This window comes from Hemicordylus capensis, chromosome 3 (genome assembly GCF_027244095.1).
Source record: "Hemicordylus capensis ecotype Gifberg chromosome 3, rHemCap1.1.pri, whole genome shotgun sequence".
In the NCBI taxonomy this organism is placed as follows: Eukaryota; Metazoa; Chordata; class Lepidosauria; order Squamata; family Cordylidae; genus Hemicordylus; species Hemicordylus capensis.
The window spans coordinates 272,115,138-272,138,662 of NC_069659.1; the positions used below are offsets into that span (position 1 = coordinate 272,115,138).

At 41.0% G+C, this 23,525-nt stretch overlaps 1 protein-coding gene across 5 annotated transcripts in view; it reads right to left on the bottom strand.

Moving 5' to 3' along the window:
• Window positions 1-23,525, bottom strand: part of FHIP2A (FHF complex subunit HOOK interacting protein 2A) — a 69,961-nt gene that overhangs the window by 18,900 nt on the left and 27,536 nt on the right. For all 5 annotated transcript variants that reach the window (XR_008319027.1, XM_053306926.1, XM_053306927.1 and 2 more), the window contains 7 exons: window positions 22,073-22,345; window positions 18,627-18,823; window positions 18,273-18,387; window positions 18,084-18,160; window positions 17,770-17,962; window positions 15,183-15,352; window positions 11,391-11,534 (listed from right to left, as the gene is read on the bottom strand). Coding sequence is in view for 4 of the 5 variants with exons in the window: in XM_053306926.1 (XP_053162901.1) it covers window positions 11,391-11,534; window positions 15,183-15,352; window positions 17,770-17,962; window positions 18,084-18,160; window positions 18,273-18,387; window positions 18,627-18,823; window positions 22,073-22,345 (1,169 nt within the window). In the remaining variant the exon portion in view is untranslated. The remainder of the gene's footprint in view (window positions 1-11,390; window positions 11,535-15,182; window positions 15,353-17,769; window positions 17,963-18,083; window positions 18,161-18,272; window positions 18,388-18,626; window positions 18,824-22,072; window positions 22,346-23,525) is intronic.

Genomic DNA, 23,525 nt, shown 5'->3' on the forward strand with positions numbered 1-23,525 from the left:
TCTGGGGAAATTGAGAAAGTACCTGTGGTGCTGGGTACACAAGTTGCGGATTATTTCCATTAGGCTGCTTTGGTCGTTTCTGATCTCATTAGTCTTAACATGTGTGCAATACTGCTTTGGTACATCAAGCTCAACATGCAATGAGAGAGATGAGTCTTTACCATTAAGTCTTTCTCCTGCTGATGCTTAGGTACCACTACAGTCCAGCTCTTTTTATTCTGTTGAAATTTTCCTGACAGGTCTTTAAATTCTGCACATTTTAAAATCTGCTTTCCCCTTTGTTTGAAAATCTCATTTACACCCTGGTTTGTAGAGATTTACATGAGTTAATTACAGAGGTATCTAGAAATCTTCTGTTAATATCTAATTTATGTCTCCTCTCCCTACAGTTATGCATAATGTAATTAATAATTGTTCCAATATTTACTTAGGATGATGAACACTGTACCTGAGTAAACAGAATGTGCATTTACCTAGTATGAAGAGGTATATGTAAGGGGGACAGAGCGGTGCAGCACAGACTTCTGGCTGAGGCCCTATGCTGGTCTGGGCTTTGAACAGAATACTTACCTGTGATCTTTCAAAAACTCCTTTTTGCAAAACAAACCAAACAAAAATTATAATGACAAAATGCAATGTAAACCTTAACTGATTTTATCTATTTAACTACTGAAAGAAAGATTCCACCTAGTGGCATCTGAGTGTCTCTTTGAGCTATATTTTATTGTCTCATACACAGCTCATAGTTCTGCACACTACTCCTATTATTTAATTTTTATATTTATCCCCTATTTAATTTAATATTTCTTAGTTAAACAGCTTGAAGGTTGGACATTTTATCCCCCCAAAATTACCCACAAATTTATATCAACTCTTTTCTATGCAGATGATGTAGCAACAATTCTAGAATGATTATTGGCCTGAGGAGGGCACTGCAAGCACTCTCCCAATAGAGTTGTGAAAATGAGTTGCCAGTTAATCATAGCAAATCTAGGTTTTGGCTTCTGCAAAGCAGCCTGTGAAGTAATGAGGCCCAAACCTCTTTTTTGTTATAAAAAGATTATACAGGAGGACCTCAATATTCAGGGGGGTTCTATTCTTCACAGGAGTTGTTCGGCCGATACAGAAACCGTGAATATCAAGGCATTGAGTCGATGGGGAACTGGAAGTTAGGTTCCTGGTTGCCAGGAAAATGAAAATAAAAATGCAGATTTTCGGCTAAATTGCAGGGGGGGGGGGCACAGGGGGAATGCTTTGCTGCTCTCCCCACATCCTAAAATGCCCCCAAACCGCCCCCAAAATGCCATTTTTTGTTTTTAAAACAGGAGCCATTTTTGTGGCTCCGAGAAACAAAATGGCGACTGGAAATGTCCTCCACGGTCATTTCCGGCCACCTCTGACCCACGGATACGCGAGGTTGATGTGGGGTTTTGGGGGGGGGGGGAGGTGTGCTGCATTTTCTGAGGTCAGGTGTCTTTTACCCAACCGTGAATCCAGATAATGAATCTGCGGATAATGAGGTCTATGTGTATATACAAAATGCTTGCTAGATGTTGTGTTGAAAATTGCTGGCAGAGTCAAAAGCTCATGGCTTCTACTCAAGCAAATTCAGTTAAAGATAATGCAATGTACTGGGGTGATTTTGGAGGGAAAGGGAGGTTTGATTAATTGGTTATATTTTAAATACGGAGAGAATTTAAGTTGTGCTGATTATATAGCTGCCATATACTGAATCAGACAATTGGTCTATCTAGCTCAGTACACAGACTGGCAGCGACCTCTTCAAGGTTGCAGGCAGGAATCTCTCTCAGCCCTATCTTGGAGATGCCAGGGAGGGAACTTGGAACTTAGATGCTCTTCCCAGAGTGGCTCCATCCCCTAAGGGGAATATCTTAGTGCTCACACTTCTAGTCTTCCATTCAGATGCAACCAGGGCAGACCCTGCTTAGCTAAGGGGACAAGTTATGCTTACTACCACAAGACCAGCTCTCCTCCTTAAATTATGTTGTTTTTATTGTGTTTTTATTGTATGTTTTTAACTTTTGTAAACCGCCTTGGGGCTATATTTTAACGAAAGGCGGTATAAAAATGCAAAAATAAATAAATAAATAAATAAAATTAGTTGGATGTGTTTTATCCAACCCTTTTATTTCTTCCTTTTATGCTTGAATGGTAACTATTTTGTTTTTGAAAAGTTCTACTGTACACCCCGCCGCCACCGCAAAAGCTAATGTTTTAAATTGACTAATATTTTTCCAAAGTAAAATTTCTTATTGCATTTAAAGATTAGAAGCTTGTTTGATTGTCTCCACCCAAAATCTAAAGCCTTTCCACTCTACTGAGATCTTGGTTTTGCTTTTTGTTTTGTATTTTTGCAAAGGTTGAAGGGTTATTTGAGTAGATAAAGCCATAGAAAAGAGAAGTCTACTTGGTGACAGTGGTAAAGAATAGATATCATGGGGCTGGTAAGATAAGTACTTCCACCACATGGGGTACCACAAAGGTGGGACCAGTAATAATTCCTTCACATGGCCAATGAAGCATAGATAGGTAATTAATGGGATAGAGATTGAACAGGTAAAGTGTTTTGAGTATCTGGGAGTAGTCTTTCATGCTTCAGGAAGCTGGAATGCTCAGATAAGACACTCTATTCAAAATGCTCAGATGATCACAGCGGCAATTTTAAGTTTTTAATCCATCTAGAGGAGGATTATTCTATCTGCTGTTAAGATTTTTGAGGCAAAGGTTTTATCCTAATTGTTATATGGTAATCACCTTGGGCTGTACTCTAGCTTTGCCTCATTTGAGGCAATCCAATCCAAAACTTCTGAGGTGTGAATTCTCATTCTATCATAGCAAATGAGATTTTTTTCAATTAAACAACTCTCATGACCCCACTTTCACTTTTTCACACTTTCCTTTACTATGAATAATATGAGGAAGTAATCAATTTAGCACACTTCACCTTATGAAGACAAACCTCATAAAAATAAATTCACCAAAATTCACCCCCTGCCCAATCACTCTTAAATTGGGGATGGGTGGTAGCCTCCACCCATTAGACACTATCTAGCAGCCCACCCCACTCCTTTGGGGCAGATCCACTTTCTGCCCCCAATCTGCCCCCAAGACACCCAAACTTCAAAAATTCTCAAAAAATCAGCCCTCTGCCCAATCCCCCTGAAATTGGTGTGGTAGCCTCCACCCATTAGGCTCTACCACCCCACCCCACTCTTTTGGGGCAGATCCACTTTCTGCCCCCAAACTGCCCCAAAGTCACCAAAACTTCAAAAATTCTCAAAAAATCAGCCCTTTGTCCAAACCCCCTGAAATTGGGGTGGTAGCCTGCACCCTTTAGGCACTACCACCCCACCCCACTATTCTGCCCCAGCCCCCACTTTCTGCCCCAATATGCCCCAATCTGCCCCAAAGACATGAAATTTTCAGAAATTTACCAAAAATCAGCCCTTTGCCCAATCCCCCTGAAATTGGGGTGGTAGCCTGAACCCATTAGGCACTACCACCCCACCCCACTCCTTTTGCCCAAATCCCATCCTATGCCCCCGAACTGCCCCAAAGTCACTAAAACTTTAAAAAATCGCCAAAAATCAACCATGAACCGAATCACCCGAATTTTTTGTGCCCGAAATTCGGGTGATTCGGCTCGTGCCCGAAAAAATTCAGGGGACATCGGGGGTGATTCGGTTCGGCCCCGAATCACCCGAAATTGTTCATTTCGGGCACAGATCGTTCTGTGCCCGAAATTTTTTGCACATCCCTAAACTATGGTTCTTTCTCAAGTGGTCTCAGGTCCAATACATGTTGCTCGTCACATGCTCAATATAGTTTTTTGCACTTATCAAGGAGCAAAAGGTGTTCCGTGGGTGGGGACTTGTATAATTTCTCTATTGTCATGGATGGACCACCACCTGATGATGGTTTAATTTGCAGCCACTAGTCACCTCTGCAGAGTGAGGGGCCTATTAAGATGAGGCTATTGGATCCAATAGGATTCCAAGAAACCTTGGAAGGTTTTAATGTTGGCTTTGCTGGTGATCATGTTGACCCCCTGGTGGAAAATTGGAAAAGTGAGCTCACTAGGATAAGACTCAATCGCTCCTATGTGCCCTCTCCGACCCGCTTCTAAATGGTCCATGGTACACAGAAGAACTATGGGATCTGAAGCCGCTAGGTAGACTAGGATGCAAATGGAGAAGGATTTTACTCGAATCCAACAGATTACAGCACACTGCAAAATTGAAGACCAATGCTCTGGCAATATGTACAGCAAAGGATCAATTCTTTGCTGCACATATTGCATCCGCAGGTTTGCTTCCAGCGGAATTGTCAAGGGTGGTGAGAACTGTTCCCTCTAGGGTGTGCGCGTATGCACAAACAAAAGGTCAGTCCCCTTCGCAGCTTTTGCTGGCAGGCACGTAGTCTTGCTATGCTGCTGCTCCCAACACTGATGCCCACTGCCTGCCAGGGTCCTGGTTTGCCCTTCTCCTGGGCAGGCCACCGCCACCTCTCCCTGGCCAGGTCTCCTTCTCCTTCAGTTCTGGCTGAGGATCTCATCCAAAGTTCGCCCTGGCCAGGTCTCCTTCTCCGTTAGTTCTGGCTGAGGATCTCATCCAAAGTTTCGTGGGAGAGTCCAAAGTCCCCTCTTGCGAGACTGCTATCAAGATCTGCAGACAGAGCCAGCGGAGGATGGAGGTGGAGGCGGCTCCTGGTAGCCCAGAGCACCATGGTGTGGCTGCCGCAAGGAAGTAACGGGTAAAGATTCTGACAATATAAGTGGCAGAATGTTGGGGTGTGTGTGTGTGTGTGTGTGTTAGCACTCCTGGGGAGAACACATAAGATTACAACAGGCAATTTATCTATTTATACAATATAGAAAAGGATCCAGGGAGGCAGATATTCAGGGCAATTTTGATATCAAGATTAAAACAGGAAGTTGAACCAAACCTGAAAACTGGTTCAGAGAAATTCTCACAGTAAATTGGAACAGAAGTTCAGTTGCCTTTAACATGAACCCCTAAACACAAGTGCCATAATAATCAGGCATTCAACTTTGAATAGCACACACTGTTCTGGTGTATTTTGTTGTAACATTATAAAAATTAAGTTTAATTAGTTCTAAGTTCCCTTTCCTGGCATATTCAGATAGTACTGAGAGAAACTCCTGCCTGTTACAACCTTGGAGAAGCTACTACCAGTCTGTGTGACAAAACTGAGCTAGATAGACCAATGGTCTGACTCTGTATATGGCAACTTCCTATGTTTATCTATCTTTAAATTTCTGATGTTATTTCCTGCCTTGAAGGTTCGAATCAGCAAAAAAAGATGCAACGAAAAGGAACAAATTAATCCATCTACAATTAAGGTCCTTTGGCAAGCAGTTAGCTTGGCTAATCTAAGGCATGTGTTAGCTCCAATCTCCAGGATATTTGGAAGGAAATGGGAAGTCTATTGTGTGACTATATTATTATTTTGCTATTTACACACAGTCTACCAGATGTTATTGACTGGATTTGGTGCTTTAATTATCAGGCCCTTCCTAAGGGTCTAGGATAACTAAAGAAAAATTAAAGATAGCGTCGTAGTATTCGTGCTGTCCCGAGTAGCGTGGCCTTCTGTAGCTGATGTGTTGTAATTTTATCAGTACCCAAGGTGTCAAGATGGTGTTCAAGTTCTTTTGCTACTGCACCAAGGACACCAACAACTATTGGCACCACTACTGTTTTCTTTTTCCAGAGCCTCTCAATTTCAGTGTGAAGGTCCTTGTATTTAATTGTTTTCTCCAGTTGTTTTTCGCCAACTTGTCTATCCCCTGGGATTGCAATATCAGTTATCAGAACCCGATTCTTCTCAATGACTGTCAAATCCAGCATATTATGTGCGAAATGCCTATCAGCTTGTATTCGAAAATCCCAAAGGATTTTTGCCTCATTTTCTGTGACCTTCTCAATTGGATGATTCCACCAATTCTTGCTTGCTGGCAATTTGTAATTCTTACAGAGGTTCCAGTGGATCATCGCAGCAACTTTATTGTGTCTTTCCTTATAATCAGTCTGCGTGATTTTCTTACAACCAACATACAAGGTGGTCAACCGTCTCATCCGCTTCCTTACATACCTGACACTTTCTGTCTTTCTGGGTCTTATCAATCTTTGCTTTTATAACATTTGTTCGTAGTGATTGTTCCTGGGCTGCAAAAATGAGACCTTCAGTTTCTTTCTTCAGTGTCCCTTCTTTAACCACTGCCATGTAGTGCTATTGTTGACTTTTGATTGTATGTCATTAAAGAATTGACTGTGCAATGGTTTGTTATGCCATTTTTCTCGTCGATTCCTCATCTGCTGTTTTTTATATTCATCCTTTGATTCCTTTATTTTCAACAGTCCTGTCTTACTCACTTCCTGTAACATTTCTTCTTGGCTTTCAGTGATGTATTTATTATTTATTATTATTATTATTTATTATTATTATTATCATCATCATCACAGTCAGACAGGTGTTATTGACTGGTTTGTTTTATCCAGACATCGAGTCCTTCCCAAGGACCTGGGATGCCAGAATTTTATTGTCAATGTTGTTGCTGTTATAGATATCGCCGCAGAATATAGGCTGTTCCCAGTAAAGTTGATTTTTGTAATTGGCTGATGGTGATTTCTGTGGCTCCTATGGTGCTGAGGTGCTCTTCAAGTTGTTTTGGAATTGCACCTAGGGCGCCAATTACCACTGGGATGATCTTGGTCTTTTTCTGCCACAGCCTTTCAATTTCAATTTGTAGATCTTTGTATTTGGTGATTTTTTCTATTTCTTTTTCTTCTATTCTGCTATCCCCTGGTATTGCTATGTCGATTATTTTGACTTGTTTTTCTTTCTTCTTGACTACAGTTATATCTGGTGTATTGTGTGGCAGATGTTTGTCTGTTTGTAGTCGGAAGTCCCATAATATTTTTGCATCTTGGTTTTCTACAACTTTTTCAATGTTATGGTCCCACCAATTTTTGGCTACAGGTAGCTTGTATTTTTTGCAGATGTTCCAGTGTATCATCCCTGCTACCTTGTCATGCCTTTGTTTGTAGTCAGTCTGTGAAATCTTTTTACAATGCTGATTAGGTGGTCCACGGTTTCATCTGCTTCTTTACAAAGGCGGCACTTGCTGTTTGTTGTGGATTTTTCAACTTTTGCTTTTATTGTGTTTGTTCTTAGTGCCTGTTCTTGTGCAGCCAGTATTAAACCCTCAGTATCTTTCTTCAAGTTGCCATTCTTAAGCCACTGCCATGTCTTGGTGATGTTTGATTTTCCACTTATATTGTGCAAATATTGACCATGCAGTGGCTTATTATTATTATTATTATTAATTTGATTTCTATATCACCCTTCCAAAAATGGCTCAGGGTGGTTTACACAGAAAATAAATAAATAATAAAGATAGATCCCTGTCCCCAAAGGGCTCACAATCTAAAAGAAACATAAGATAGACACCAGCAACAGTCACTGGAAGTACTGTGCAGGGGGTGGATAGGGCCAGTTACTCTCCCCCGGCTAAATAAAGAGAATCACCACGTTAAAAGGTGCCTCTTTGCCAAGTTAGCAGGGGCATAAAATTATAGGGACAAGTAGAGACAAAATAAAACTAGGGACAAAATAAAATTATAGGGACAACTAACACTCAGGCAGTCAAGATTTTACAGGATAAGAATAAGAAAGCAAGGATGAACTCAAATTTAAATTTTAAAAAAACTTATACAAGTTTATTATTATTATTATTTTATAGGCTATTTTTAACCACCAATAGCAAATACAATTGCTTTTAAAAAGTGGTACATAATAATGCACATGTGCGCACATTGCCTTGATACTGCTACCCAAAACAAAACTTATTCCACTCACTGATGAAAAAAATTAGAGGGAGCTTATATAGGGCCCTTCCGCTCCATCTTTGGAGCCATCAGTTAGCCGCTGGGAAACCTTTAATGAGTTTGTAGACAAAATCTCTCGAATTGAAGCCAAGCTGGATTCCATTGTTCATGCAGAGTCTTTAGCAGGGGTATCCAGTAACTCCTCTTGTGTCATCAGGTTCAGTTTGTGATTCCTGAGGACGTGAACAAGCTGATTGGAACTGCTTCTACCACCTGCTCTTGTCTGACATGGCTTATATTATCAAGCAGGGAGAGCGTTGGAAAGGGCCTAGTTGAGATCATAAATGCTTTGCTGAGAGAAGGTAGGATGCAAAAGGAGACAATTATCAGACTGCTTTTAAAGAAGCCTACACTCGATTCCTCAGAGTTAGGCAATTATAGGCCTGTCTCCAATCTGCCGTGGTTGGCCAAGGTGATTGAGTGGCCTCTCAACAACAGGCAGTCTTGATGAAACAGATTATCTAGACCCATTTCAAATGGGTTTTTGGGCAGGTTATAGGGTGGAGACTGCCTTGGTCGGCCTGATGGATAATCTCCAAAGAGGAATTGACAGAGGGAACGTGACTCTGTGGGTCCTTTTGGACCTCTCCGTGGCTTTTGATACTATCAACCATGGTATCATTCTGGATCACCTGGGGAGACTGGGAGTAAGGGGTACTGCTTTGCAGATTTCAGAAGGTGTTACTTGAAGACTGCTGCTCTATGAAGTGAGAGCTTTTGTATGGTGTCCCTCAGGGCTCCATCTTGTTTCCAATGCTTTTTAACATCTACAGGTGAAACTCGGAAAATTAGAATATCGTGCAAAAGTCCATTAATTTCAGTAATGCAAATTAAAAGGTGAAACTGATATATGAGACAGACGCATTACATGCAAAGCGAGATAAGTCAAGCCTTAATTTGTTATAATTGTGATGATCATGGCGTACAGCTCATGAAAACCCCAAATCCACAATCTCAGAAAATTAGAATATTACATGGAACCAAGAAGACAAGGACTGAAGAATAGAACAATATCGGACCTCTGAAAAGTATAAGCATGCATATGTATTCAGTACTTGGTTTGGGCCCCTTTTGCAGCAATTACTGCCTCAATGCGGCATGGCATGGATGCTATCAGCCTGTGGCACTGATGAGGTATTATGGAAGACCTGGATGCTTCATTAGCGGCCTTCAGCAATTCTGCATTGTTTGGTCTCATGTCTCTCATCCTTCTCTTGGCAATGCCCCATAGATTCTCTATGGGGTCAGGTCAGGCGAGTTTGCTGGCCAATCAAGCACAGTACACTGTATACTTTTCAGAGGTCCGATATTGTTCTATTCTACAATCCTTGTCTTCTTGGTTCCATGTAGTATTCTAATTTTCTGAGATTGTGGATTTGGGGTTTTCATGAGCTGTACGCCATGATCATCACAATTATAACAAATTAAGGCTTGACTTATCTCGCTTTGCATGTAATGCGTCTGTCTCATATATCAGTTTCACCTTTTAATTTGCATTACTGAAATTAATGGACTTTTGCACGATATTCTAATTTTCCGAGTTTCACCTGTACATGAAACCACTTGGAGAGATCATCAGGGGATTTGGTGCAGGCTGTTAGCAGTACACTGACTACACCCAAATCTATTTCTCCATGTCAGCTTCATCAGGCAATGGCTTAACTTTCCTAAATGCCTGCTCGAGGCAGTAATGGGCTGGATGAGGGTTAACAAACAGAGACTGAATCCAAACAAGAATGGAGGTGCTCATTGTAGGAAGTCACAGTTCAGGAAATGGTATAGATATGCTGGTTCTGGATGGGGTTACACTCCCCCAGAAGGAACAGGTTCGCAGTTTGGGAGTACTTCTGGACCCAACCTTCTCTCGGACACTCAGGTAGAGGCAGTGGCCAGATGTGCTTTCTATCAGCTTCAGCAGGTTTACCAACTGCAGCCTTTCCTGGAAATGAGTGACCTTAAGACAGTGGTGCACCTGCTGGTAACTTCTAGGCTTGACTACTTCAATGTACTCTATATGGGGCTGCCTTTGCACACAATCCGGAAACTGCAATTGGTGCAGAATACTGCTACGAGATTGGTCTCCAACATGTCCCAAAGAAACCACATCACTCTCATTTTAAGAGAACTACACTGGCTACCAACAGGTTTCCAGGCAAAATACAAAGTGCTGGTTATTACTTATAAAGCCCTTGGGTCCAGGGTATTTAAGAGAACACCTTCTTCGTTATGCACCCTGCCGCCTTTTAAGATTTTCATGGGAGGTTCATCTGGGGATGCCACCGGATCGTCTGGTGATGACTAAAAAATGAGCCTTCTCTGAAGTTACCCCAGAGCTGTACAATGCACTTCCTGCTGAGATTAGAGCTGCTCTACTTTAGAGCTTTAGTCTCTAATGGAGAAATCTCATAAATGAACCAGTGCAAACTGAAATGCTAGACTGACAGAGCACCGATCAAAAAGTGGGACTAAACATGTTGAGAAGGCTGGATAACTGATGGGACATTAAACAAGGGCTCTTTCTATCTATCATATTTTTATACCGCCTGATGTACAAAATTTAAAACACAATATAAAACAGAGTAAAAACAGTTAAAATTGCACAAAATACAGTACAATTTTTTAAAGCTGAAATGAGAAACTGAGAATAGGAAGGATTGCTATAAAATGGTTTGGGATATACCTCTCTCTTCAGTTATAATCTAGCATTGATAACTATGTCAAACAATCATCAGCTAACTATATCCTACTCGAGGTTCAGTAAAAGATTACACACTTCTGGTATATGATGCCTGCGAAGATGAAGAGAATTTATCATACTAACAGGCTTAACTGCTGGAAGCGCACATTGAACTATGTGGATTTTGTCCATCTTTGATTGAGTAATATTGTAGTTCAAGTGCACTGAACAGAGGCTGTTAGGATCACTGCACAGACTATAGGCATTTTTAGCATTATGGAATTATAAACCATACTACTGAATAATTTAGACAGCTGGATACAAACTTCTGTAAATTCTCAAATACCAAATTCACTGGTTGCTGCAAAAATTACACTTGTGAGACATTTGAAAAGGGTCATAGTGCTTGAAACCAAGCAGCTGCAAATTAAATGTTTAGAGCTTGCCAAGATGGATAAATTGTCGGATAATGTTCACAGGAGAAACTGGGATGACTCTCTCGGGCAGATAAGCAGTTAAGAGTTATACATTCTTGGAATCTGTATTATAGTTATGTCACTTTCAGTAGAGATTTGTGTGTGTGACTGTGTATTTATTATATTTTATAATTACAAAAAAGTAGTGTGTGGGCTACCCAATCATCTTACAAACCTGCTTTGATAATATGGAAAGAGCACTACCAGAATGAAGCAGAATTTGAGAGGATGTGACAATAGGAGAAATTTTATTATACTGTATTTCTTTCAAAAGATTAGTCTTTTTCATTATTAATTTTAACTTACCTATTTACAATTTTATGAACTTCAGTCTTCCCATCATTTTTCGGATGTTCTGGACTGGCAGGTGGAGAAGCACTAAGCCACTCCTGGTTTGACAGCATGGTATCAGGAGAAAGATCAGTAAATAAAGGATCTTCTTCTAAGTCTCTGTGAATTGGTAGGGAAAACAAGGACAGAAAAGAGTTAATTAACAAACAACAACAAAAGCACAGAACTCTATTCACTTGCTCATGCAAAGATCCAGAAGATCTACTTCAGGCAGGCTGAAAGGCCTGCAGTGGGTTTTGTTTTTTGCCTTTCCCCCCCATTAATGCCCCACCTTCCTAACCATGCAATGTCAAATCACAAACTGCTTTTGAAATGTGCCTCAAAAACAACTTGTCATATGGCATAGGGACTACTACTTGAGAAACAGAAGCCCAAAGTTTCTTTGGGCAGTGGAATTAATTTCACAATTGTTTGGATCTTCTCCTACTTGTCTGCTTTCAACAACCTTATATGTACCGAAGATGACCTGACTGCACTACCCTGTACTTGAGAACATTAACATGAACCAGTGTTAAGTAAGGTTACTTTAATGTATGGATTGATGGATAAAGGAGAAAAGATATATTCTCACAGCATGAAAGGGCTTATGAACTTCTAAAATATGGGACAACTAGTAGGTAAGGCCCATCATTGACTGGGCAAAGTCATTTTGCACAGATTTTATTTATTTATTTATATTAGATTTGTATACCGCCCTTCCAAAATGGCGCAGGGCAGTTTACAGCATGGTAAAAACAAAACAATTAAAATCAAACTATTACACAAAATGCAATAAAACCAATTAAACAGCTAAAAACACTGGAAATCAGGGCAACAATTTAAAACAATTAGTCAATCATTTAAAACCCTGGAAGGCCAGGCCAAACAGATAGGTTTTAAGGGCTCTCCAGAAGAACAGCAATGATCTCAAATTACAAATTTCTAACGGGAGTGCATTCCACAACCCAGGAGCAGCTACAGAGAAGGCCCGCCTCTGCGTCACCACCAGACGAACCGGTGACAACTGGAGACGGAACTCCTCAGATGACCTTAATGTGCGGTGGGTATCATGCAGAAGAAGGCGCTCTCTTAGATAACTCAGACCTAAGCCATTCAGGGCTTTAAAGGTAATAATCAGCACTTTGTATTTTGCCCGGAAACATATCGGCAGCCAGTGTAACTGTTTCAAAACAGGCATAATGTGGTCTCTCCAGGTTGCCCCAGAGACCAGTCTGGCTGCTGCATTCTGAACGAACTGAAGTTTCCGGACTACATACAAAGGCAGCCCCACGTACAGCGCATTGCAGTAGTCGAGCCGGGAGGTTACCAGCTGATGCACCACTGTTTTGAGGTCATCCTCTTCAATGAATGGGCGCAGCTGTCGAATCAAGCACTCCTGGCCATGGCCTCCACCTGAGATACCAGGGTGAGGCCTGGATCTAGGAGTACTCCCAAGCTGCGCACCTCCTCCTTCTGGATTCAGCTTCAATTTGTTCTCCCCTCATCCAGCCCATTACTGCCTTTAGGCAGGTGTTTAGAGAATGAGTGCCATTTCCTGAAGATGAAAAGGAGAAGTAGATTTGGGTGTCATCAGCATACTGATAACACCCAGCACCAAATCTCCTGATAACCTTACCCAGCGGATTCATGTAGATATTAAAAAGCATTGGTGACAGAATGGAGCCCTGGGGGACTCCATATAACAGCTCCCATTTTGAAGAGCAACTGTCACCAAGCTCCACTATCTGGAATCTACCTGAGAGATAGGAGTGGAACCACTGCAAAGCAGTGCCCCCTATCCCCAACTCCCCCCAGGCAATCCAGAAGGATACCATGGTCGATTGTATCGAACGCTGCCGAGAGATCCAAGAGGACCAGCAGAGTCACACTCCCTCTGTCGATTCCCTGATAAAGGTCATCCATCAGGCCGACCAAGGCCGCCTCAACCCCATAGCCAGCTCTAAAGCCAGTATGAAATGGGTCTAGATAATCGGTTTCCTCCCAAACTGCCTGGAGCTGGTCGGCCAACACCCTCTCAATCACCTTGCCCAACCAACGGAGATTGGAGATTGGCCTGTAACTATCCATCGCTAAGGGATCCAGAGAAGGCTTCTTTAAGAATGGTCTAACCAATGCCTCCTTCAAACAAGGGGGCACTCTACCCTCCCTCAGCGATGCATTTATGATAATAACTACGCCATCTCCAACAATCTCCCTGCTAGAGAGAAGCAGCCAAGTTGGGCAAGGATCCAGAGAACAGGTGGTAGGCCGCACTGCCCCAAGCAGCTTGTCCACATCCTCAGGAGTCACAGATTGAAACTGATCCAATCTAATACTGCAAGAGGGATTGCTGGACACCTCCTCCATAGACCCTGCAAAAATAGTGGAGTCCAGGTCAGCCCATATACAGGAGATCTTGTTCGTAAAAAAACCATTAAAGGCATCACAGCAGAACAACCCCAGGGACTGATTTGAGGGAGAAGGAGCAGAAATCAAACTCCTCACAACCCGGGATAGCTCTGCTGAGTGCGAACCTACAGCCTCAATGCACGCAGACCAAAAACTCTTTTTTGCCGCATGCACCGCCACCGCATGAGTCTTCAAATGGGTCACAGATTACACTTCTAGGAAAGCTCAAGATATTAAATACATGTAATAGAAGTTTTTATTAATGTGCTTGCAAAAGAGAACTAAAAGAACAGTTTGAAAGTTGTAGGATTTCAACTTCAAACATGATACATTTTAATGTATAGTGACAATATATGGTAAATTTGAATAATTACAAATTTGAATCTGAGAAAGATCTGCTTTTTGTAGGCATGATGTCATTTTGGAATTATTGATCTGATTATTGAGTGTTAAAAAGCTGTTGAAAACAGTAACAGCTAAAATATGACATTAGTTCAGAATGTCTGTTAAGAACTACAAAAATTATTTACATTTCCCCTGAGCATATTCTGGTGTAAAAAGTAGTGCATTCAGCTAACTTCAGTGGCAGGATTGTGTATGGAAAATGTGGTCAATCAGGAAGAGTGACTATTTCACACAAACAAATTTTTCAAAACATATAATAGATGTGCAAAATAAGAAATCTCTAAAGGCTTGTCACAGCAAGCTCCATGAGTTCATCAACAAGTAGTTGGAGTGTTTTCAAATGTCGCTGAAGGCCAAAATAGATGTGACATTAAACACATCATCTAGTTTGGGGTTTATGTTTACTTTGAAATAGCCGTGCACAAGCCCAGTCTGGATCACAGAGGGCGTGTATTTAACTCTTTACCTGCTGAAAATCCTTCCCTACCATGCTCTAGGCCTTCCCAAAAGGTGCCATTGCAGCAAATGCCACCATTTAAGGGCCTATAGTAGTTTGGGGGCAGAATGCTGGAAGGCAAATGAGGCAGAGGTAAAGGGCTAAATACTCTTTACCACCATGACAACTTGGATCATGCCCACATGCACTTGCTATTTTAAAATGAAAATAAACCCAAACTAGACAACAAAATGTTTGATTTGCAAAGACACACTATGAACAATGTAAAATTAAAGGGTTTCATTTTTTTTTTTAAATCCATTTAGATTTTTTATCTAGAAAAATAATCTTTTCTATTACTGACAACCCTTAAATACTGAAATGTATATGTTAGTCTAAAACATTAACTGCATATTCTGATTCAACATTAAATCAGGATCCTAAAACGGTATTCCGGATACTGCAGAACTCTTCAGTGACACAGGGAAAGACAGGAAGACAGACAGAAAAGAACATACACAGCTCCTGCTATCTGGCCGTTCTCCACCACATCTTTATCTTCTTGGCAGGGTAGTTTATATTCTGTATAGTTCCTCTCCTCTAAATTTCTAAGAACCAAGTTATAAAGAATGTGCTCGTCTGGCTTTTGCAAAAGGTGCTCAAACATTCTGAGAGTCATTATGCTGATCTGCAATATTAAAAAAAAAAGTCATTAAGAGATGCTGAAGCATTGAAAAGTGCTCTATTTCTCTAATGTTTATGAAGTGTCTTTTCCACACACATTTCAGCAATGTTAACTACTGAAAATTGATAGGGAGATTCAACCCCTAGCTTTGTGTCCATATGCTGTGTACCCTAGACTTCACACTGACTCCCTGTAATCAATACTTATAAAGGACAGTTCAGTTTGTCAGTTAGTCTAGGTCTGGGGCAAAGTCTAATCTGTAACATAGGTTTCATGTAAGGAAAATAAGCATGATTGTAGGGATGTGCAAAAAAATTGACCAAATCTATCTGAATTCGAATCGATTCAACTCAAAACTGCTTGCACAGATGCCAATTTGGGCAAATTTGTAACAAATTCACATCAAATTTGAGTGAAGTCTATTTGAGTTCAGGCAAATTTGAATAGGTTCTAATGAATCCCATTCTGTGCAAGCAGTTTCAAGTACAATTGATTCAAATTCTATTTGAATTGGTCAATTTTTTTGTGCATCCATGATTAATCCGATTAGCTTAAAATATAACTTGCTTCACACAATACTCTCAAATCCTACAGTATACTCATGCAGACTTCACTGCACAGCATAAAGTTTAATGCCCTGACCTCCAAACAGCCACAGAAAGGTCATTTACAAAGTCAAAAGAACCTCAGATGAACCAGTGACTCATTCTAGCAACTTGCTGGCTCCTGGCTCCATTCTGCAGTTGTGAGAATGAATGGATAAAGTGGTATAGAAAAGGTAAGATTATAATGAGAAACAGGTGTTAAGTGTTTCAAAGTAGTCATAATCTACCCTTACTATAGCACATTATCCATTCATCCTCACAATGCCTGCATTAAGACAAGAGACAGCAAGCTGCTATGAGGAGCCTGGGTTTGGGAGTCCATCTGACTTCGTAGGCAACTTATGTTTAAACTCTTTATTTTGGAGGCCAGGGACAAGGAGAGATATCCCAGAAAAGAAGCTATTATGATATTTATTTACAGGTTTTATCTCTCTACAGGCAGAAGCTGAGATCTTGTGCTCTTGATCCCCATCAATCTCTTGGTCAGTAAGGCACTTACAAATATTTGTATTTGCCCAAACCTAGAGAAACACTCCTGGAAGCATTTGCAAAGCCTTCCTTCTTTCTGAACTAGCAGTCTCAGCAAGGGCGAGTGGGGCAGGGCCACTAAGTCACCCCAGCAGTCAACTGAGGATCAGAGATGGGAGTAGCACATGGCCTGGTGGTATTCTGTGCTATTTTCCATGCCCAGGCCTTCAGTTGTGGCTGAACTTGAGTCCATGCATTGTCACCAGGACTCAGATAGTAGCAACACTGATTCTCCCATTCCCCACCAGCACAAATATCCCCCATGAAAAATGGGGGTACACATGGGTAGACACTGAGCCCCAGACTCTCAGGTATCTGTACCCCAGTGTATTACTCTGCTTTAAAATGGATCCTCCAGTCCACTACAAGTGGAAGAACTTAGCAGCAGAACCAGTGAAAACTGTACTATCATCCTTATGTAGCATTCAACATGCTGCAAACCAGTTTTAAAACGGCTATAAAATAAATGAGGGCGAACTACTTAAACACAATTTTTAGACAATGCCAAACATCTAAACACTCATTGAAACTATTCACATGCGCAGGCAAAAATGGGCTAAGGAAGCTCAGCCCAGTTTTGCCTGCACATGTGTACTGTCGGGAACGGTGGCGCCTCGGCGGCAAGCCCACCTCCAGAGCCACCCTCTTAAATGGGGTTAGGAGAGTGAGCCCTAGGGTTAGTGAACCCTAACCCTAACCCCATTTTACTGATTGTCTGCCAGCCCTGGCTGGAGCTGGCAGACTGCAGGGCTCCTGGCTGGTTTCGGGGAGGGGAGGATCCCCATAAGGCACTGTGCACTTGCACAGTGCATTATGGAAGTTCTGGTGGGTGGGGGGGGGGTTCTGGGGGGTGGTACGACACATCCTAGCACCCTGATCCTCTGAGCTATCGATAGAAGCCAGCAATCGTCTGGGCGGCCAATCCGGCCACCCAGCAACAAGAAGAGGATAGTCTGTAGGGGAGGTAAGCTTTTCGAGACTCAGGTTGACTCAGGTTGACTCAGCCTTCCATCCTTCCGAGGTCGGTAAAATGAGTACCCAGAATGTTGGGGGCAATATGCTAAATCATTGTAAACCGCTTAGAGAGCTCCGGCTATAAAGCGGTATATAAATGTAAGTGCTATTGCTATTGCTATTCCCCTCGCCCCTTCGAGCCCTTCTCATGGATTGTGAGAAAAGGCCCATTCGCTCACTTATTAATGATCAGAATATAGCTGTTTACTGATGGCACTGACAATGGCATTTTGGCAAACATCACTGTGTACATACTGTGTTATTGCTTCTTACCTCATCTGAAATGTGATCGCAGTGCTCAATTAAGCGATGTCGCAAAGGGTGTCTGTTGATGTCAGTCACATTTTCAGGCTGCCTCTGCTCTCCAAGGATGAAGCAAACCATCTCACGCACTAAAGCCTCGGAAGTGACTTGACGAACAATACGATGCAACAAGGCAGTTGATGTGAGAATGCCAATCTCTGAACTGAACATAAGGATTTTTAGCAAATGACATGGGTTCCTCCTTTTTATTAAAAATAACAACAATTGTGAGAAGGGGAGGAGGAAAAACTAGTATCAATTTGCAACGGAAACAGACTACTCACGTTTGCATCAGCTGGGGTTCCATGACACCAACAAAAAAACTTTCCCGCACTGAGCTTGCCATGGCAACAGCAGTTGTCTGAAATGAAGAGGGCATAGAGAAGTTGCATTACTGATTTTAAAAATGTACTCATCCAAACTTGGTCTGTATTATAGACAGATAATGGATAAAGCAAGTATCTCAATCAAACCTTCTGAGCTTCCTTAATGAGTTGATCACAGTAATCAAACCAGGATAAAAATGAAATCAGGGCTCTTTTCCCTGGAAAGGCAGACGCATCTTCTTTGTGGCTGTAGGAATCCAAGCTGAAGTGCAGGGAGACAAAAACCAAAACCAAAGATGTACATTTGCAGCTTGTTTACATCACAATAAGTAACATTTCCAATTTAAACGCTTAGCTGTTGCCGACATTGTATTCATGCTTTGATATTTTTACTTCAGAAATAGTTCATACATAATGGGTAGGGTGGGATAGACATGAATTAAAATGTCTCACATACACAAGGCATAAAATGTAATTCATACTTAAGGAAAACTTTCTTACCCCCAGTTAATGCCCTCCACAGTTTCAATATCTAAGGGATCCATCGAATGAGGAAGAGCTTTGTAGAGGGATGCCAGTCTGTCTGTCAGCAGTTCACATAAGCATGTACTCTGTGTTAAACATTTGGCGGCGGCGGGCTCAGGCAGACTTACTAGAAGCATGAGGCCTTCACAAGCTTTCACAGCTATTCGGCCATCCTATCACACAAGAGAAGAGGCAGAGGCATCACTTTTCTTCATCTTTCAAGTGCAAAGCCTCGAAAAGCTATTTCTGCTGAATGTACTAGTTTATCACAAACCACTTATAGCACACCAGACAGGTTCAGACGTAACAGAAAACATGGTCCTTGAACATTTCCCTTCCCCACTTCTCCTCTGTGCATGTTGAGGAGAATGACAACTTTTGCTTTTACTTTAGGGCAGAGATGTGGGTTTTCCGGAAAAGTATGAATTGAATTGGAAAAATTTCCCATGCAGATTTCCTCATTTGCATAAAATCTGCATTGTTTCTTTAAAAAAAAAATTTTTTTTAAATGATATACAAATATTCCTGATGCCCCAAGTAGATTGTGATCTGATTTGTCATGTTAGTTTATAGTTTAAAAAATCCTCCACCATGGGGATGAGGACATAGCTCACAGAGTCAGAGCATCTGTTTTACATACACAAGGTCCCAGGTCCTGCTTGAAACTCTGGGGAGTCGTTTCCAGCCAGTGTAAATAATGCCGAGCTAGATGGACCAATGTCCGGTTTGGTATAGGGCTGTTTTCTAGGTTTCATATTAATGTCCCTTCACTGTATCTCAAAAGTTTTTAGACCATCCTAGAAATGGATTTCCTCCCCACAGAAAAATCAAGTATGGGAAACTTTTCCACCCCACATCACTGCTTTAACAACTAATGGCAGCTCTTCATCACACACGAACTTGGGGATGTGTTAGAATAACCAGGACATCAAAGCAGGATGAAACCATAACTTGATCCTGCTTTGATATAGGCTTATTCTTGCATGCTCTAACACTTGATTATTTTAACTCTAGTTGGTTTACAAAATGTAGTTCCCTTAGCTTAAACCCAATGTGGAATTGAGGTTTGTTCTTAGTGAAAGTTTTTGTTTTTGTCTTAAAAAGGCACAGAAAGGACAGGGAGTCTGCAACTCTCCAAGGCTCATCCTTCCCATAGGAAACTCTCTATGTCCGAATCCTAAGAGAATGAAACAGCTTGCAATGATGCTGTGGGAGCTTTTCAGCTTGATTCTATGCATGTTCTGCACAGAAGGAAGCCCCAATGAGTTAAGCCTTTGACATCTCTAATCTCATGGATCTGGTGTTGGAGAGTAGATAATGTGAGCAGTGAAATGCAAAGCCCCTGAATTAAAAGTCAATTCAGCTATAAACTCATTAGGGGGCTTTAAGCAAATACAGGAGGACCTTGTTATCCATGGATTCATTATCTGCAGATTTGTGTATCCTCAGTAAAAGACACCCAACCTTGGCATACGTGGAAGAAAAACAAACAAAAAAGCACATCAACCTCACATATCCTTTGTTTCTCGGAGCCACAAAATGGCTCCCATTTTAAAAACATTTATTTATTTTTTTATTTTTTGTTTTTGATGATTTTTTTGTAGATTTGGGGGCATTCCAGGGGCTTCCCCCATGTCCCCACCCCACCAAATTTGCCCCCAAATTGGCATTTTTTTCTCATTTTCCTGGCAACCTGGAACCTAACCCCCAATTCCCCATTGACTCAATGCCTTGATATTCGCAATTTCCTTATCCACAGTACAACCTCGGAACGGAACCCCTGCGAATATCAAGGTCCTCCTGTACAATTTACTCAGCCTCAGATCCGCATCTGCAATATGGAGAACTGTACCTTGCAAGACTGCTGTAATGATTATGGAGAGCAATTACCACAACATGTGCATGAGAAGCACTTTGAAGGTTCTGAAGTGCTATATAAATGCTAGGTATTATCACCATCCCCATTAAAAGGTAATTGGGCTGCAAATGGCTATTTGGTTGGAACCAGATTCATGACCCTGAAGAATATTGGCCAGAAGACCCTCATATTTTTTTTGCCATTGTGCATTTCCCTCAAGCAATAGATGTTCATTAACAGTACAAATATTATTTTCTCACTTACAATTTGCCTTCCACTAAAATGACTGGAATACCATAAGATCAATGAATGCAAGCTGACTAAAAAGCACCTTATTTGACAAGATCAACTCAAAACCACAGGCAACTTGTACAAGTTTGCTTTACATTTATTTTAGTATATACTATTTAAAGCAGATCAATAAACCAACAATATGACCCTGAAAAAATTCTGAGCTGCCTGTAGGCTCCAGTTAAAAATAAACCTGCAGTCTTCATAATAGAAATGACAACAGTTCAGCAACCAAACAAATGTACCTTGTTTTCAAACTTCAGCTTTTCTAAAAGCTTGGCTCACAATGTTGAGGAAATGTGTAGGTTTCTGAACATTTGCAATTAGTAATAGAAGGTTTATATTGGCATCCTACCTGACTGGAATACTTTACTGTAGAACAAGAAAAAGGTGCCGCATTTTCCACCAGGCTGAAGCCTTTCCCAAAATTAAATACTACACATAGTAACATTCATGATATGAGTGCTGGAATAGAAAAATTCAGCATCACCCAAAAATATGTCCTTGAGGGCTGTACAACCTTCAGGGACAAGTGATCCAGGGCACTTCCAGAGCCAGAGCAAATAGTCAAAATTTGCTTTCCACTGCTGCATGCCCAAGGCTGTGTGGCCAGCAGAAAAATGGGGAAGCTCTCCCTGGTCCTTCCTGATGTGCTACCAGAAGGCTGCTCTGTGATGTCAGCCAGTTTGTTTAGAGGCCTTAAATGCCCATATGAAATTTTATTCAATAATTTCTGATCAATGAATTAAAGCGTGTAGCTCTAAATATCTCTAGCTATACATACACACTCACTCTCAAAATCCTAAATATTAAAATTTGCCTCATATGTTTCCAGGTGGAATACAAGTGCTGGTTATTACCTATAAAGCCCTTAGCAGGCCTAGCTAAGAAAGTGCATCCTTCATCATGAACCCTGCTGCCTACTGAGATAATCAGGGGAGGTCTGGTTGCAGGGCTGATTCAGAACTGGGCCTTCTCTATAAGCCCCAGGACTTTGGAACCTGCTCCTTGTCAAAATAAGCGTTTTCCCATCTGTGGCTGTCTTTAAGAAAGCCCTTAGGACACACCTGTTTCTTCAAGCTTTTAGTTAAATTTCTATATACTGTTTTTAATTATTGTAACAGTTTTAATTGCTTTATTTGTTTTAATTGTTGGTTGTTCTTAGATTTTTTTGAATTGTATGTAACCGCCTAGAGGTTTTATTAGGTGGTTTATAAATCTAACAAATAAATAAATCTGAAATCAAATAAATAAATCTGACAGAGTGACTCACCGGACTTTTGGTGAGACTGAGCAGAGAATTCACCAAATTATAGTCCCCATGTGGATGAAAAGACAAAGACTCAGAGGATGAAGGGATATTCAATTCTTCTAGACTTGCGGACAGGTCATCTGCCTGCTGAGGAAGATCATTTTCTCTTGCTGCTTGTTCCACTCCACTTGATGTTTCTTCAACAGACTGTCCGGCCTCAGAATCTTGACCTCTTAGCATGTCTTCTGTAATTAAGCTTGCAGAACCTTTTGAAGCCAGCCCTTTTAGCTTATTCTGAAAAGTGTTAAATACAGACGAAGAATTAAAAAAAAAAAAAGTTAGGTATTTGCCCTAACCAAGAAATACAAGGGTTCTCAAACATGGTCCCCAGATGTTCTGCACTATAGCTCCCATCCTTTGGCCATTGTGACTGGGGATGATGGGAGCTGGAGTCCAACAATTTATGGGGACTCGTGTTTGTGAACCACTGCAGTGATATAGCAAAAGGAATGCTCCCTAATTTAAGTAGGCACAAAGATAAAATATGTTATCCTGAAGAAACCAAGAAACAGGAGAAGCAGCAGCAACCATCTGGAGTATTTCCTCCTTGAAGAATCTAAGTAATGTGGCTCTTTAAGTTCTCAGTAGCCAAAACTTTTTCATGTGAATATATGCAGATTGTCACTTGAGGAAGCTTTTCATTAGGACTCTTGGGTTTTAACACAGAAATGTATTTTTAACTCTCTGAGAAGTAGTTAAGCCAGTATAGAGAAGCTGCCAGTTCAAGAATCTCTTACAGGATTGATGAAGCTTCGCTTCCAAATTGGTCCTTTGTATGGGTTTACTGACCCCTGAATCGACTTTTGACCTGTCCAGTCCATATCTATATATTTTAGATTTAAGTTCAACAGATATTATCCTGTGGTTATTTGAAGTATATTTCATATGCACATATTATTAAAAAAATATTTGTACATTATCAAATCTGATCTGTTGTTTCTAGTGGTTTACTTCTCTTGTTTCCTAACACACATGAAATTGCTCTCACCAATGAAGTTAGGTGCAGCTGTCATAAAACATATTGGGCCAGTTCAGATGTTTAGGCAGAATCACTATTAAATATTGCTTCCGCTCAACTTCCCCAAGCCTCAGGAACACTTGTGGTCTCCCTTAATTCTACTTCTAATTTAGGTTAGAAAGAAATGAAGATCAGTCATGATGCCCAAACCAACCAATCTTGGTTTATTGAATTCTAACCAAATTGCTTGGAAAAAGCCTAGATATGAACCCAAGTCTTGAACTGGTTTAAATATCTAGGTTTATTCCAAGCAATTTGGTTAGAAAAAACAAGACCGGTCATCTCAAATGTGACAACCAATCTTAAATTTTTTTTTAATGACCTAAATTGGAAGTAAAATTCTTGGGAGGCTTGCAAGGGCAGGAGTGGGAAGGACTGTGCACTGCTGAGACTTGA